The 15,219-nt window shown below is 49.3% G+C and overlaps 1 protein-coding gene across 4 annotated transcripts in view; it reads right to left on the bottom strand.

Annotated features, from left to right (window-relative positions):
- LOC110523118 (protein Shroom3) overlaps positions 1-15,219 on the bottom strand; it is a 173,964-nt gene that overhangs the window by 91,876 nt on the left and 66,869 nt on the right. The window contains exon 1 of one of the 4 annotated variants that reach the window (XM_036936805.1): positions 4,036-4,620. The exons of the other annotated variants lie outside the window; for them this stretch is intronic. Within the exon in view, the coding sequence (XP_036792700.1) occupies positions 4,036-4,220 (185 nt within the window). The 5' untranslated portion in view covers positions 4,221-4,620. Of the gene's footprint in view, positions 1-4,035; positions 4,621-15,219 lie in introns of those variants that run through there. 4 annotated transcript variants of the gene reach the window in all.

A 15,219-nucleotide genomic window follows, 5' to 3' on the forward strand; every position in this document is an offset into this window, starting at 1 on the left:
CACTGTGCAGAATTAACCCCCCCCCCAACTGAGTGAGATGGAGAACATTGGTCAATGGTATTTGGTCCTTGTAGGAGCCACGGGCTCCAACAGTCAAGAGGGTAAATCATGCGTCATGAAGTAGTCTTATTTTCTCCTTGTCTCCAACCCAAACTGCTGTGGTCTCCTCTACTGTTGCTGTTTTTAAAACAAGTGTTTTCATGCCTGATCACCAGACAGACTGCTACTTCTGCTGCAGTTCGTCCCAGAAAACACAACACAAACCCATAACGGCAACCAGACCGCAACAAAACTGTTTACTAAGATGTTGCTTAAGAGATTAACCATGGCAACCAGAAACAGTTATGAAGCAACCAGATAACACTGGTTCCCAAAAGGCCTTTGACCCCTAAACAGGGAAATACCCCAACACACCATTTATCCAATAAGCTGCCTACACCACACGCAACTTGCATTGTACATTGTGTGCTCCTGCTGCTGTTAGGAGAAAATTGTGGCAAGACGTCTGGTTTAAACCCCCATTGTACTGCTAGGAGAACGTTGTGGCAAGACGTCTGGTTTAAACCCCCATTGTACTGCTAGGAGAACGTTGTGGCAAGACGTCTGGTTTAAACCCCCATTGTACTGCCAGGAGAACGTTGTGGCAAGACGTCTGGTTTAAACCCCCATTGTACTGCTAGGAGAACGTTGTGGCAAGACGTCTGGTTTAAACCCCCATTGTACTGCTAGGAGAACGTTGTGGCAAGACGTCTGGTTTAAACCCCCATTGTACTGCTAGGAGAACGTTGTGGCAAGACGTCTGGTTTAAACCCCCATTGTACTGCTAGGAGAACGTTGTGGTAAGACGTCTGGTTTAAAACCCCATTGTACTGCTACCCCCATTGTACTGCTAGGAGAACGTTGTGGCAAGATGTCTGGTTTAAACCCCCATTGTACTGCTAGGAGAACGTTGTGGCAAGACGTCTGGTTTAAACCCCCATTGTACTGCTAGGAGAACGTTGTGGCAAGACGTCTGGTTTAAACCCCCATTGTACTGCTAGGAGAACGTTGTGGCAAGACGTCTGGTTTAAACCCCCATTGTACTGCTAGGAGAACGTTGTGGCAAGACGTCTGGTTTAAACCCACAAACTTGAAAACTATTTGACAACAGCTACCTCCTGACCTTCAGCACCAGTCAAACAAATGATTGACTGAGAGGTTAGCAGCTCAGTATGTGTTTACAAATGAGAAGTTATTACTAAGCTAAGACCATCCCCATAGCCAATCCCCTCAACCCGGTCCATCATAACAGACTGGAAAGGCCCAGTAGTCCTGGCCTGGGCATGAGCCACAGGAGAGTCCAGCTGCATGCTATCACTGTGCTGAAAGCAGATTGACTGCCTCCCCCTCTTTCTGACTCACCCTCATCCTCCTCCGTCCTCCCTTCTCACCAGAAGCTGTGAAGCAGGGAGGCCTAGCTATCATCACTGTGGACTCACAACCAAGCTTTCACAGTAGTCTGATTTACACACAGTGAAGACCAGGAACTCTCTACTCTCTACATTCAGACCAGGTAGTCTCTATTCTCTACATTCAGACCAGGAAGTCTCTACTCTCTACATTCAGACCAGGTAGTCTCTATTCTCTACATTCAGACCAGGGGGTCTACACTCCCTACATTCAGACCAGGAAGTCTCTACTCTCTACATTCAGACCAGGTAGTCTCTATTCTCTACATTCAGACCAGGAAGTCTCTATTCTCTACATTCAGACCAGGGGGTCTATACTCTCTACATTCAGACCAGGAGGTCTCTATTCTCTATATTCAGACCAGGGGGTCTATACTCTCTACATTCAGACCAGGGGGTCTACACTCCCTACATTCAGACCAGGAACTCTCTACTCTCTACATTCAGACCAGGAAGTATCTATTCTCTACATTCAGACCAGGAAGTCTCTATTCTCTACATTCAGACCAGGAGGTCTCTATTCTCTACATTCAGACCACGGGGTCTATACTCCTTACATTCAGACCAGGGAGTCTCTACTCTCTACATTCAGACCAGGAGGTCTCTACTCTCTACATTCAGACCAGGAGGTCTCTACTCTCTACATTCAGACCAGAGGGTCTCTACTCTCTACATTCAGACCAGGAAGTCTCTATTCTCTACATTCAGACCAGGAGGTCTATGCTCCCTACATTCAGACCAGGGAGTCTCTACTCTCTACATTCAGACCAGGAGGTCTCTACTCTCTACATTCAGACCAAGAAGTCTCTATTCTATACATTCAGACCAGGAGGTCTCTACTCTCTACATTCAGACCAGGAGGTCTCTACTCTCTACATTCAGACCAGGAAGTCTCTATTCTCTACATTCAGACCAGGAGGTCTCTACTCTCTACATTCAGACCAGGAAGTCTCTATTCTCTACATTCAGACCAGGAGGTCTCTATTCTCTACATTCAGACCAGGGGGTCTATACTCCCTACATTCAGACCAGGAGGTCTCTACTCTCTACATTCAGACCAGGAAGTCTCTACTCTCTACATTCACACCAGGAGGTCTCTACTCTCTACATTCAGACCAGGAAGTCTCTAGACAATTCCTCCTTGGAATCAAGCTCTCCAACCTCTCCTGTTTCAAAACAACAGCTTGTGTCAGTTATGCTATTCTTCCCGCTGGCTGCCAAATGTCTAACAAGCAGCCATCATATTTCATGTTTGTCAGCCTAGAAGATCTTCCTGATCCCCAAACACAGTACTTAGCTTAGAAGATAAACAGGAAATGATGCTATCTTCACCTTCGTCCAGCTACAGAAACATGAAAGAAGCCATTGTTTACACCCCCAAAGTGATGCATCACGTAACAATTTTTTTTATAACGTCACAGTATTTTTGACCATTTATCCAACTTGCTCAACAAAACTGCAAACTCACTCCATACGCCACACCTGAGCATGGAATGCAGTCCATAAACTCTACAGATGAGTCTGTAGGTCCCAAAGCCTCCTTAGACGACCAGCTGTGGAACAGACAGACCACAGACTACAGAGCAGGTGAAACCTCTAAAACCAACCCTACCCCCCAGAATGTTACCCTAGAACCAACCCTTCCCCCCAGGTTACCCTAGAACCAACCCTTCCCCCCAGAATGTTACCCTAGAACCAACCCTACCCCCCCCCCCAGAATGTTACCCTATAACCAACCCTACCCCCCAGAATGTTACCCTAGAACCAACCCTACCCCCCCAGAATGTTACTCTAGAACCAACCCTACCCCCCAGGTTACCCTAGAACCAACCCTTCCCCCCAGAATGTTACCCTAGAACCAACCCTACCCCCCCCCCCCCCAGAATGTTACCCTATAACCAACCCTACCCCCCAGAATGTTACCCTAGAACCAACCCTACCCCCCCAGAATGTTACTCTAGAACCAACCCTACCCCCCAGGTTACCCTAGAACCAACCCTACCCCCCAGGTTACCCTAGAACCAACCCTACCCTCCAGGTTACCCTAGAACCAACCCTACCCTCCAGGTTACCCTAGAACCAACCCTGCCTTAGGAGAATACTACAACCATGTTACAACCCCCAGGATGTTACCTGGCTGTAAACCTCAACCTGCACCACCCCCAGAATCCTACCCTACCCTACCCTTGACTCTAACCCTCAGGTAAGGAGGGTTCCAGTTACCTGGCTGTAAACCTCAACCTGCACCACACCCAGAATCCTACCCTACCCTACCCTTGACCCTAACCCTCAGGTAAGGAGGGTTCCAGTTACCTGGCTGTAAACCTCAACCTGCACCACCCCCAGAATCCTACCCTACCCTACCCTTGACCCTAACCCTCAGGTAAGGAGGGTTCCAGTTACCTGGCTGTAAACCTCAACCTGCACCACACCCAGAATCCTACCCTACCCATGACCCTTGACCCTAACCCTCAGGTAAGGAGTGTTCCAGTTACCTGGCTGTAAACCTCAACCCGCACCACACCCAGAATCCTACCCTACCCTTGACCCTTGACTCTAACCCTCAGGTAGGAAGTGCTCCAGTTACCTGGTGAAGCGTAGCACCTTGGAAATGAGTCCGGTGGCCAGGCGGTTGACGCTGGTCTCAGAGGGGGACTTGCACAGTGCCCTGTCTGACCGCCTCAGTTCTCCCGGCCCCGTCCCCAGGCCTACATCCTCCTTCTTCTGCTTCCTCCGGAGCTTCCTCCTGTAGAAGGCCCCTAGCAGCTCCATGGTAACAGTACTGTACGACAGAACACCCTGCTTGGTCCGCTAACGTTACCGAGCAACTCTGAAATGGCAGGCGGTGGGCAGAGGCTGGCGGGGTAGGCTAGCGAAGGAGGGTTTGAGACGGACGTCGTTAAACCAGCACGCAATTAGACGTCATTACCTCGCTAACATACGATGAAGCATGAAGTAAACATCCTGCCCTGCGATGCTCTGGACACTGGGAACTAACAGAGAGAAGGAGATGGAGGGAGAGAGAGAGAGAGGGAAGGAGGGAGACAGAGTCAGAGCAAGTGATAGAGAGAGAGAGAGACTCAGTCCTTATTCAATATCCAAGGCCCAGAAATGAATTTGAACGCTAAGAGGGGAAACCCAACCCATGATAGCATGTGATCACACAGACACACACAGAACAATGACTCTAATATTTTCTCTTCTTCTCTCCTCTTATGCATCCCAAATGGAACCCTATTCCCTACTGTTGACCAGGGCCCTATTCCCTACTGTTGACCAGGGCCCTATTCCCTACTGTTGACCAGGGCCTTATTCCCTACTGTTGACCAGGGCCCTATTCCCTACTGTTGACCAGAGCTCTATTGCCTACTGTTGACCAGGGCCCTATTCCCTACTGTTGACCAGGGCCCTATTCTCTACTGTTGACCAGGGTCCTATTCCCTCTTGTTGACCAGGGCCCTATTGCAAGTTCAAACCCCCGAGCTGACAAGGTACAAATCTGTCGTTCTGCCCTTGAACAGGCAGTTAACCCACTGTTCCTAGGCTGTCATTGAAAATAAGAATTTGTTCTTAACTGACTTGCCTAGTTAAATAAAGTTTAAAAAAAAAATCATAATAATTCCCTACTGTTGACCAGGGCCCTATTCCCTACTGTTGACCAGGGCCCTATTCCCTACTGTTGACCAGGGCCCTATTCCCTACTGTTGACCAGGGCCCTATTCCCTACTGTTGACCAGGGCTCTACATGAAATAGGTGGCCATTTGAGGGGAACCCTATCAGTCGACACGTGACTCCCGTCCTAGTCATCGAACGGACCCCCAGAAGCCATTAGGCAGGCGCTGAGCAAACATGAAGAGAGGGCGGCTGTAGTTCAGGAGAATCATCATCTAGCTACAGCGATTATCTGTCATTATTCAGGGTGTGTCTGTCTGTCAGTTGGCTTCCTGTCATGGGTGTTGACATGATGGGTACACAGTCCTTTGGCTACTGGAGGAGATGGATGTGGTCTCTACAGTGAGTGAATGGGATGTTTTTATCAGAGATGGGTGTGGTCTCTACAGTGAGTGAATGGGATGTTTTTAATCAGAGATGGATGTGGTCTCTACAGTGAGTGAATGGGATGTTTTTATCTGAGATGGGTGTGGTCTCTACAGTGAGTGAATGGGATGTTTTTATCAGAGATGGGTGTGGTCTCTACAGTGAGTGAATGGGATGTTTTTAATCAGAGATGGATGTGGTCTCTACAGTGAGTGAATGGGATGTTTTTATCAGAGATGGGTGTGGTCTCTACAGTGAGTAAATGGGATGTTTTTATCAGAGATGGGTGTGGTCTCTACAGTGAGTGAATGGGATGTTTTTATCAGAGATGGGTGTGGTCTCTACAGTGAGTGAATGGGATGTTTTTATCAGAGATGGGTGTGGTCTCTACAGTGAGTGAATGGGATGTGTTTAATCAGAGATGGGTGTGGTCTCTACAGTGAGTGAATGGGATGTTTTTATCAGAGATGGATGTGGTCTCTACAGTGAGTGAATGGGATGTTTTTATCAGAGATGGATGTGGTCTCTACAGTGAGTAAATGGGATGTTTTTATCAGAGATGGATGTGGTCTCTACAGTGAGTGAATGGGATGTTTTTATCAGAGGTGAATAAGGGCAGTAGGTAATATGGGAAGGATTGGGTATCTGTTTGTGAAGTAGCCGACTAGATGATGAAGAAGAATATGAATACACACACACACACACACACAGGCATGAGCATAGGAAGCCGTTGAACAGCCATGACACCCAATTCAACCTTCTACAAAGGGATGTGTCTCATTATCCCTCACTTTCCCCAGGAAGGACGGATTCTCCTGCCTGCTGACACTCCCATGAAACCCAACCTTCGGGAATTCAACCCAAACAACGTCCTGAGCGCAGAGACAGAAGAGGGGCCCGGAGTGAGTAGCGGAGGAGAGAAAAGAGAGAAACACAAACACCAATATTCACAAAGTGTCTTAGGGAGGGCTGATCTAGGATCAGTTTTGCATTTCAAATCCTAATTATATGGACCCGGGGGGACCTGATCCTAGATCAGCACCTTTACTCTGAGATGCTTTATGAATATGGGCCCAGCAGACCAGTTTCATTCTCAACAACATCACCCCCCCCCCCCCCCCCCCCCCCCCCATTGAAGGGCTGTTCTTTGTAATCTGTGGCCAGGCCATGGAGAGAGAGAGAGCCAGAGAGAGCCAGAGAGAGACAGAGAGAGAGAGAGAGACAGAGAGAGAGAGAGAGCGCCAGAGAGAGCCAGAGAGAGCCAGAGAGAGAGAGAGAGCCAGAGAGAGAGAGAGAGCCAGAGAGAGAGCCAGAGAGAGCCAGAGAGAGCCAGAGAGAGAGAGAGAGACAGAGAGAGCCAGAGAGAGCCAGAGAGAGAGAGAGAGCCAGAGAGAGAGAGAGAGCCAGAGAGAGAGCCAGAGAGAGCCAGAGAGAGCCAGAGAGAGAGAGAGAGCCAGAGAGAGAGAGAGAGAGCCAGAGAGAGAGCCAGAGAGAGCCAGAGAGAGCCAGAGAGAGAGAGAGAGACAGAGAGAGCCAGAGAGAGCCAGAGAGAGCCAGAGAGAGAGAGAGAGCCAGAGAGAGAGAGAGAGCCAGAGAGAGCCAGAGAGAGAGAGAGAGCCAGAGAGAGAGAGAGAGCCAGAGAGAGCCAGAGCCAGACCAACAGGGTGTGTCTCCGAAACAGAAACCTTATCTCCACTGTGGGAACGAACACAGTCTGTCTGGATAATCTTTTGATCTGAGAGGAAACTGAAATTGGAGAGGGGATTGGATGGAGCGAGGGGAGAGGGAGGATGGAGGGGGAGAGGAGGGAGAACGAGAGGACAGGTCAGAGGAGTACTCAACACTGTACTATCTGACCAGACAAGAGGGAGGAGGAGGAGAAAGAGGACAAGGAGGTGAGGTGACCAGTCACCTCACTTCCTGGGCATGCTGCTATATCCTATCATCATCTGGCAGTTGTTTTAGAGTGGGGGATTCCTTAACTTTCAGAGGAACTGTGGGGTGGGGGGTTAGTGAGGATTCCTTAACTTCCAGAGGAACTGTGGGGTGGGGGGTTGGTGGGGATTCCTTAACTTCCAGAGGAACTGTGGGGTGGGGGGTTGGTGGGGATTCCTTAACTTTCAGAGGAACTGTGGGGTGGGGGGTTGGAGGGGATTCCTTAACTTTCAGAGGAACTGTGGGGTGGGGGGTTGGAGGGGATTCCTTAACTTCCAGAGGAACTGTGGGGTGGGGGGTTGGTGGGGATTCCTTAACTTCCAGGAGGACTGGGGGGTGGGGGTGGGGGGATTCCTTAACTTCCAGAAGGACTGGGGGGTGGGGGGGATTCCTTAACTTCCAGGAGGACTGGGGGGTGGGATTTCTTAACTTCCAGGAGGACTGGGGGGTGGGGGTTCCTTAACTTCCAGGAGGACTGTGGGGTGGGGGGGGGGGATTCCTTAACTTCCAGGAGGACTGTGTGGTGGGGGGGGATTCCTTAACTTCCAGGAGGACTGGGTGGTGGGGGGGTTCCTTAACTTCCAGGAGGACTGTGTGGTGGGGGGGTTCCTTAACTTCCAGGAGGACTGGGGGTGGGGGGCATTCCTTCACTTCCAGGAGGACTGGGGGGTGGGGGGGATTCCTTAACTTCCAGGAGGACTGGGGGGTGGGGGGGATTCCTTAACTTCCAGGAGGACTGGGGGGAGGAGGGGATTCCTTAACTTCCAGGAGGACTGGGGGGTGGGGGGGATTCCTTAACTTCCAGGAGGACTGGGTGGTTGGGGGGGATTCCTTAACTTCCAGGAGGACTGTGGGGGTGGGGGGGATTCCTTAACTTCCAGGAGGACTGGGTGGTTGGGGGGGATTCCTTAACTTCCAGGAGGACTGTGGGGGTGGGGGGGATTCCTTAACTTCCAGGAGGACTGGGTGGTTGGGGGGGATTCCTTAACTTCCAGGAGGACTGTGGGGGTGGGGGGGGATTCCTTAACTTCCAGGAGGACTGGGGGGTGGGGATCCTTAACTTCCAGGAGGACTGGGGGGTGGGGGGACAGTGAGAGAGAAGGGAACTCTGAGTGGCTAACAGGACAGTGAGAGAGAAAGGAACTCTGAGTGACCAACAGGACCATGATAGAGAAGGGAACTCTGAGTGGCTAACAGGACAGTGAGAGAGAAAGGAACTCTGAGTGACCAACAGGACCATGAGAGAGAAGGGAACTCTGAGTGGCCAACAGGACAGTGAGAGAGAAGGGAACTCTGAGTGGCTAACAGGACAGTGAGAGAGGAGGGAACTCTGAGTGGCCAACAGGACAGTGAGAGAGGAGGGAACTCTGAGTGGCCAACAGGACCATGATAGAGAAGGGAACTCTGAGTGGCCAACAGGACCATGATAGAGAAGGGAACTCTGAGTGGCTAACAGGACAGTGAGAGAGAAGGGAACTCTGAGTGACCAACAGGACAGTGAGAGAAGACAGGCAGCAGAGCAGAGCAGCTATCTCTGAGTGACCAACAGGACAGTGAGAGAAGACAGACAGCAGAGCAGAGCAGCTATCTCTGAGTGGCCGACAGGACAGTGAGAGAAGGCAGACAGCAGAGCAGAGAAGCTATCTCTGAGTGACCAACAGGACAGTGAGAGAAGACAGACAGCAGAGCAGAGCAGCTATCTGTGAGTGGCCAACAGGACAGTGAGAGAAGACAGACAGCAGAGCAGAGCAGCTATCTCTGAGTGGCCAACAGGACAGTGAGAGAAGACAGACAGCAGAGCAGAGCAGCTATCTCTGAGTGGCCGACAGGACAGTGAGAGAAGACAGACAGCAGAGCAGAGATCTCTGAGTGACCAACAGGACAGTGAGAGAAGACAGACAGCAGAGCAGAGCAGCTATCTCTGAGTGGCCGACAGGACAGTGAGAGAAGACAGACAGCAGAGCAGAGCAGCTATCTCTGAGTGGCCAACAGGACAGTGAGAGAAGACAGACAGCAGAGCAGAGATCTCTGAGTGACCAACAGGACAGTGAGAGAAGACAGACAGCAGAGCAGAGCAGCTATCTCTGAGTGGCCAACAGGACAGTGAGAGAAGACAGACAGCAGAGCAGAGCAGAGCAGAGCAGCTATCTCTGAGTGACCAACAGCACAGTGAGAGAAGACAGACAGCAGAGCAGAGCAGAGCAGAGCAGAGCAGAGCAGCTATCTCTCTGTCAGTGAATTACATTTTTTAAATAATGTTTTGGCACGACTGTCTTATTTCAATGAACTAGCTGCAGGCACAAATAAACACTCAATCATATCATTTGCATAGAAATCCAAATAAAAACATTTAGATAGAAAGATGTGTGTGTCATGTACGACAGCTGCAGATGCATATCAACCAGCAGAGCAGATCCTACGTATCAATAACAAATCTTCTTAAAAAAAAAACACAGACAACTGGGCTAAATGTATACAACGTGCTCTGGTGCTCTGCAATAAGGGGCGAGGGGGGGGGGTAGTCTAGTGGTTAGAGTGTTGGACTAGTAACCAAAAAGTTGCAAGATCAAATCCCTGTCGTTCTGCCCCCCTGAACAAGGCAGTTAACCCACTGTTCCCAGACCAGTTAACCCACTGTTTCTAGACCAGTTAACCCACTGTTCCCAGACCAGTTAACCCACTGTTCCTAGACCAGTTAACCCACTGTTTCTAGACCAGTTAACCCACTGTTTCTAGACCAGTTAACCCACTGTTTCTAGACCAGTTAACCCACTGTTCCCAGACCAGTTAACCCACTGTTCCTAGACCAGTTAACCCACTGTTTCTAGACCAGTTAACCCACTGTTTCTAGACCAGTTAACCCACTGTTTCTAGACCAGTTAACCCACTGTTTCTAGACCAGTTAACCCACTGTTTCTAGACCAGTTAACCCACTGTTCCTAGACCAGTTAACCCACTGTTCCTAGACCAGTTAACCCACTGTTCCTAGACCAGTTAACCCACTGTTCCTAGACCAGTTAACCCACTGTTTCTAGACCAGTTAACCCACTGTTTCTAGACCAGTTAACCCACTGTTTCTAGACCAGTTAACCCACTGTTCCTAGACCAGTTAACCCACTGTTTCTAGACCAGTTAACCCACTGTTTCTAGACCAGTTAACCCACTGTTTCTAGACCAGTTAACCCACTGTTTCTAGACCAGTTAACCCACTGTTTCTAGACCAGTTAACCCACTGTTTCTAGACCAGTTAACCCACTGTTTCTAGGCCGTCGTTGAAAATAAGAATTTGTTCTTAACTGACTTGCCTAGTTTAAAAAAAAAAACCAAGATGACCAGAGTTTGAGTTCTTCAATGTCGTTAGCTGCCCATTAGCATGTTGGATGCATTGGACTATAAAGGTCTGGAACGATGATGTAGGATGACATGAGAAAGCAGTTGGGAAATACATGCTTCAGTTTCAAATACTCAATGAACCAATCAAATTGTACTTATGAAGCCCTTCTTACATCAGCTGATGTCACAAAGTACTGTATAGAAACGCAGCCTGAATGTGAGTGTATTTCTGTGGTTTAAATGATGAGCCTAATTTCTCTACTAACCTTCTAAAAGTTGACGGTGGCAAATTCTTGCCCATCTACTATTATTTAACTAACTATGACTGAGTGAGGTATGTCGTCCATCATGTACATTTCATGCATATACTGTACAAGAACAACGTCACGTTAAGTCCTTCACCATGTATCGAGTACAAATAGCAAAGGTGTCTCTCAGCAGGCAGTATTTTCAAGTATCTAAATATAGTGTAACTTACCAGTATGTAACCTTACCAATCAATGTGCTGTGTATAGAGAGAGAAGTGTCGTGAGGGAAACAATCTCCCAATGTTTCAGTCCAGGAATGAGAGCTTTTACCGTCTATGTCAAAAGTCTGGGCCTCTAAATGTAGACAGTAAAACTTTCATCAACGTATGCTTCAGCATTCTCCACCTTAATTATCCTGACCTGCTACGTTAATTCTCCTAACCTGCTACCTTAATTCTCCTGACCTGCTATGTTAATTCTCCTAACCTGTTACGTTAATTCTCCTAACCTGCTACGTTAATTCTCCTAACCTGCTACGTTAATTCTCCTAACCTGCTACCTTAATTCTCCTAACCTGCTACGTTAATTCTCCTAACCTGCTACCTTAATTCTCCTAACCTGCTACGTTAATTCTCCTAACCTGCTACGTTAATTCTCCTAACCTGCTACGTTAATTCTCCTAACCTGCTACGTTAATTCTCCTAACCTGCTACCTTAATTCTCCTAAACTGCTACCTTAATTCTCCTAACCTGCTACGTTAATTCTCCTAACCTGGTACCTTAATTATCCTAACCTGCTACGTTAATTCTCCTAACCTGCTACGTTAATTCTCCTAACCTGCTACGTTAATTCTCCTAACCTGCTACGTTAATTCTCCTAACCTGCTACGTTAATTCTCCTAACCTGGTACCTTAATTCTCCTAACCTGCTACGTTAATTCTCCTAACCTACTACCTTAATTCTCCTAACCTGCTACGTTAATTCTCCTAACCTGCTACGTTAATTCTCCTAACCCGCTATGTTAATTCTCCTAACCCGCTACGTTAATTCTCCTAACCCGCTACGTTAATTCTCCTAACCCGCTACGTTAATTCTCCAACCCGCTACGTTAATTCTCCTAACCCGCTACGTTAATTATCCTAAACTGCTACGTTAATTCTCCTAACCCGCTACGTTAATTCTCCAACCCGCTACGTTAATTATCCTAACCCGCTACGTTAATTCTCCTAACCCGCTACGTTAATTCTCCTAACCTGCTACGTTAATTCTCCTAACCTGCTACCTTAATTCTCCTAACCTGCTACCTTAATTCTCCTAACCTGCTACCTTAATTCTCCTAACCTGCTACGTTAATTCTCCTAACCTGCTACCTTAATTACACAGAGTCAGTTCTGATCCTGCATAGCTCCGCCCCGGTCCCAGGCTGTATAGCTCCGCCCCTGTCCCAGGCTGTATAGCTCCGCCCCTGTCCCAGGCTGTATAGCTCCGCCCCGGTCCCAGGCTGTATAGCTCCGCCCCAGTCCCAGGCTGTATAGCTCCGCCCCGGTCCCAGGCTGTATAGCCCCGCCCCTGTACCAGGCTGTATAGCTCCGCCCCTGTCCCAGGCTGTATAGCTCCGCCCCTGTCCCAGGCTGTATAGCTCCGCCCCTATCCCAGGCTGTATAGCTCCGCCCCTATCCCAGGCTGTATAGCTCCGCCCCTATCCCCGGCTGTATAGCTCCGCCCCCTTTCCAGGCTGTATAGCTCCGCCCCTGCCCCAGGCTGTATAGCTCCGCCCCGGTCCCAGGCTGTATAGCTCCGCCCCATGTCCCAGGCTGTATAGCTCCGCCCCTGTCCCAGGCTGTATAGCTCCGCCCCTGTCCCAGGCTGTATAGCTCCGCCCCTGTCCCAGGCTGTATAGCTCCGCCCCTGTCCCAGGCTGTAGAGCTCCGCCCCCGTCCCAGGCTGTATAGCTCCGCCCCTGTCCCAGGCTGTATGGCTACCCCCCCGGTCCCAGGCTGTTTCTGCTTCCCCTGGCCGCCTGGCTCTATCAGATCACGGCCCTCTGCTCTGCCTCACACCCATCAGATAACAGGCTGGAGCCCAGGGGCTGATGGGACACCTAACTAACGTCATGATCATGAGATGAGTCCCGCTGGCCGTATCGGAGGGAGCAGCGACATCTTGGGACCAGAGTGTAACCTGTCAGACACTCTACAACTGCCCGGTTGGAATTCATAATACACTTTATAATGTCCTGACTAACAAGACACACAATACCACGAATAACTCCTTATTTTCCTTTATCAATAACTAAAGCAACTTTGAGTCTCACACAAATAAAAAGGCATGTGCTCCTAGAAGATAACATAGTTCAGACCGCTATAACCCAACTCCCTGTCCACTACACAAAATAGCTTATACTGACAATCTTGTTTTTGCGGCCTACACATTACATCCAGGCTTGGTTGATCCAGCGTTACTTTACTGTTTTGGCTCTAACACTGATCTGGGAAGCCTTCCAACCTGGACTAGTCCTGCTGTAGTATGGTGTTCATCTAACAACGACAAGTTCGGTGAAGAGAGGTGATGCATTCTACTGATGAAATGACACTGGCTTACCTTAGTGACATATTCAATTAAAACGAAGTCAGAGGACAACCTTGGTCTTACCTCACCTCGGACTGACGCAAGGACACGTCATGGTCTCCGTTCTATCGGATTAGAGTTTAGAAACAGACCCATATACATTTCATACATGTATGGCTCTGGATTGAAATAAGGAACACAATGCATGAGGTCATTCAGTTTATGGACCATAAATCAGACTAGATAAATATACAATATTTTCTAATACATTTGTTAGATACACTAGTTTGTAAAGCTGGTCTGAATTCCATTGAATTAAAGTATTACGGTTCTAGAACAGTTTATATTCTGTGAGAGAGAGAGAGAGAGTCTTCAGTAAACTCAAGGATATCCAATTTAGGAGGAGAACAGAGGAGATCACCGTAGCAACTGGGTTTTAAGTTCAAACTGCCAAATGACATACAGTAGATGGAGAAACTAAGCTCCAACTACTCTACTCTGCCCTACTCTGCCCTACTCTGCTCTGCCCTACTCTGCCCTGCCCTACCCTACTCTGCCCTACCCTACTCTGCCCTACTCTGCTCTGCCCTACTCTGCTCTGCCCTACTCTGCCCTGCCCTACTCTGCCCTGCCCTGCCCTACTCTGCCCTACTCTACTCTGCCCTACTCTACTCTGCTCTGCCCTACTCTACTCTGCTCTGCTCTACTCTGCCCTACTCTACTCTGCTCTGCTCTACTCTGCCATACTCTACTCTGCTCTGCCATACTCTACTCTGCCCTGCCCTACTCTGCCCTACTCTACTCTGCTCTGCCCTACTCTGCCCTGCCCTACTCTGCTCTGCCCTACTCTGCTCTGCCCTACTCTGCTCTGCCCTACTCTGCCCTGCCCTACTCTGCTCTGCCCTACTCTGCTCTGCCCTGCTATGCCCTACTCTGCTCTGCCCTACTCTGCCCTGCCCTACTCTGCTCTGCCCTACTCTGCTCTGCCCTGCTATGCCCTACTCTGCTCTGCCCTACTCTGCTCTGCCCTACTCTACTCTGCCCTGCCCTACTCTGCTCTGCCCTACTCTGCTCTGCCCTGCTATGCCCTACTCTGCTCTGCCCTGCTATGCCCTACTCTACTCTGCCCTGCCCTACTCTGCTCTGCCCTACTCTGCTCTGCCCTACTCTACTCTGCCCTGCCCCTACTCTACTCTGCCCTACTCTGCTCTGCCCTACTCTGCTCTGCCCTACTCTGCTCTGCTCTACTCTGCTCTGCTCTACTCTGCTCTACTCTGCCCTGCCCTACTCTGCTCTGCCCTGCTCTACTCTACTCTGCCCTACTCTACTCTACTCTACTCTACTCTACTCTACTCTACTCTACTCTCACAGTAAAGGGCCAGTTTGTACAGAAGTAAAACCCTAAGACATTGTTAGAAAGTCATTTTTTCTCTCTACATATTCTGCACTGCGCAGCCGTAACACAGCAAGGCCCTAGACTAGGTCTACACAGACATATTTGGCTGGTAGTGTTGTGTACACAATGCAATTACAGTGCCATGGTTTTACAGACGGTTTCTATGGCAATGCCTTCACTAGGCCTCCAATAACATCCATCCATTTATCAGAGTTTGACTCCCAAATGGCACCCTAGTACCTTTCTAGTGC

The sequence above is a fragment of the Oncorhynchus mykiss genome, chromosome 12 (genome assembly GCF_013265735.2).
Source record: "Oncorhynchus mykiss isolate Arlee chromosome 12, USDA_OmykA_1.1, whole genome shotgun sequence".
Lineage (NCBI taxonomy): Eukaryota > Metazoa > Chordata > Actinopteri > Salmoniformes > Salmonidae > Oncorhynchus > Oncorhynchus mykiss.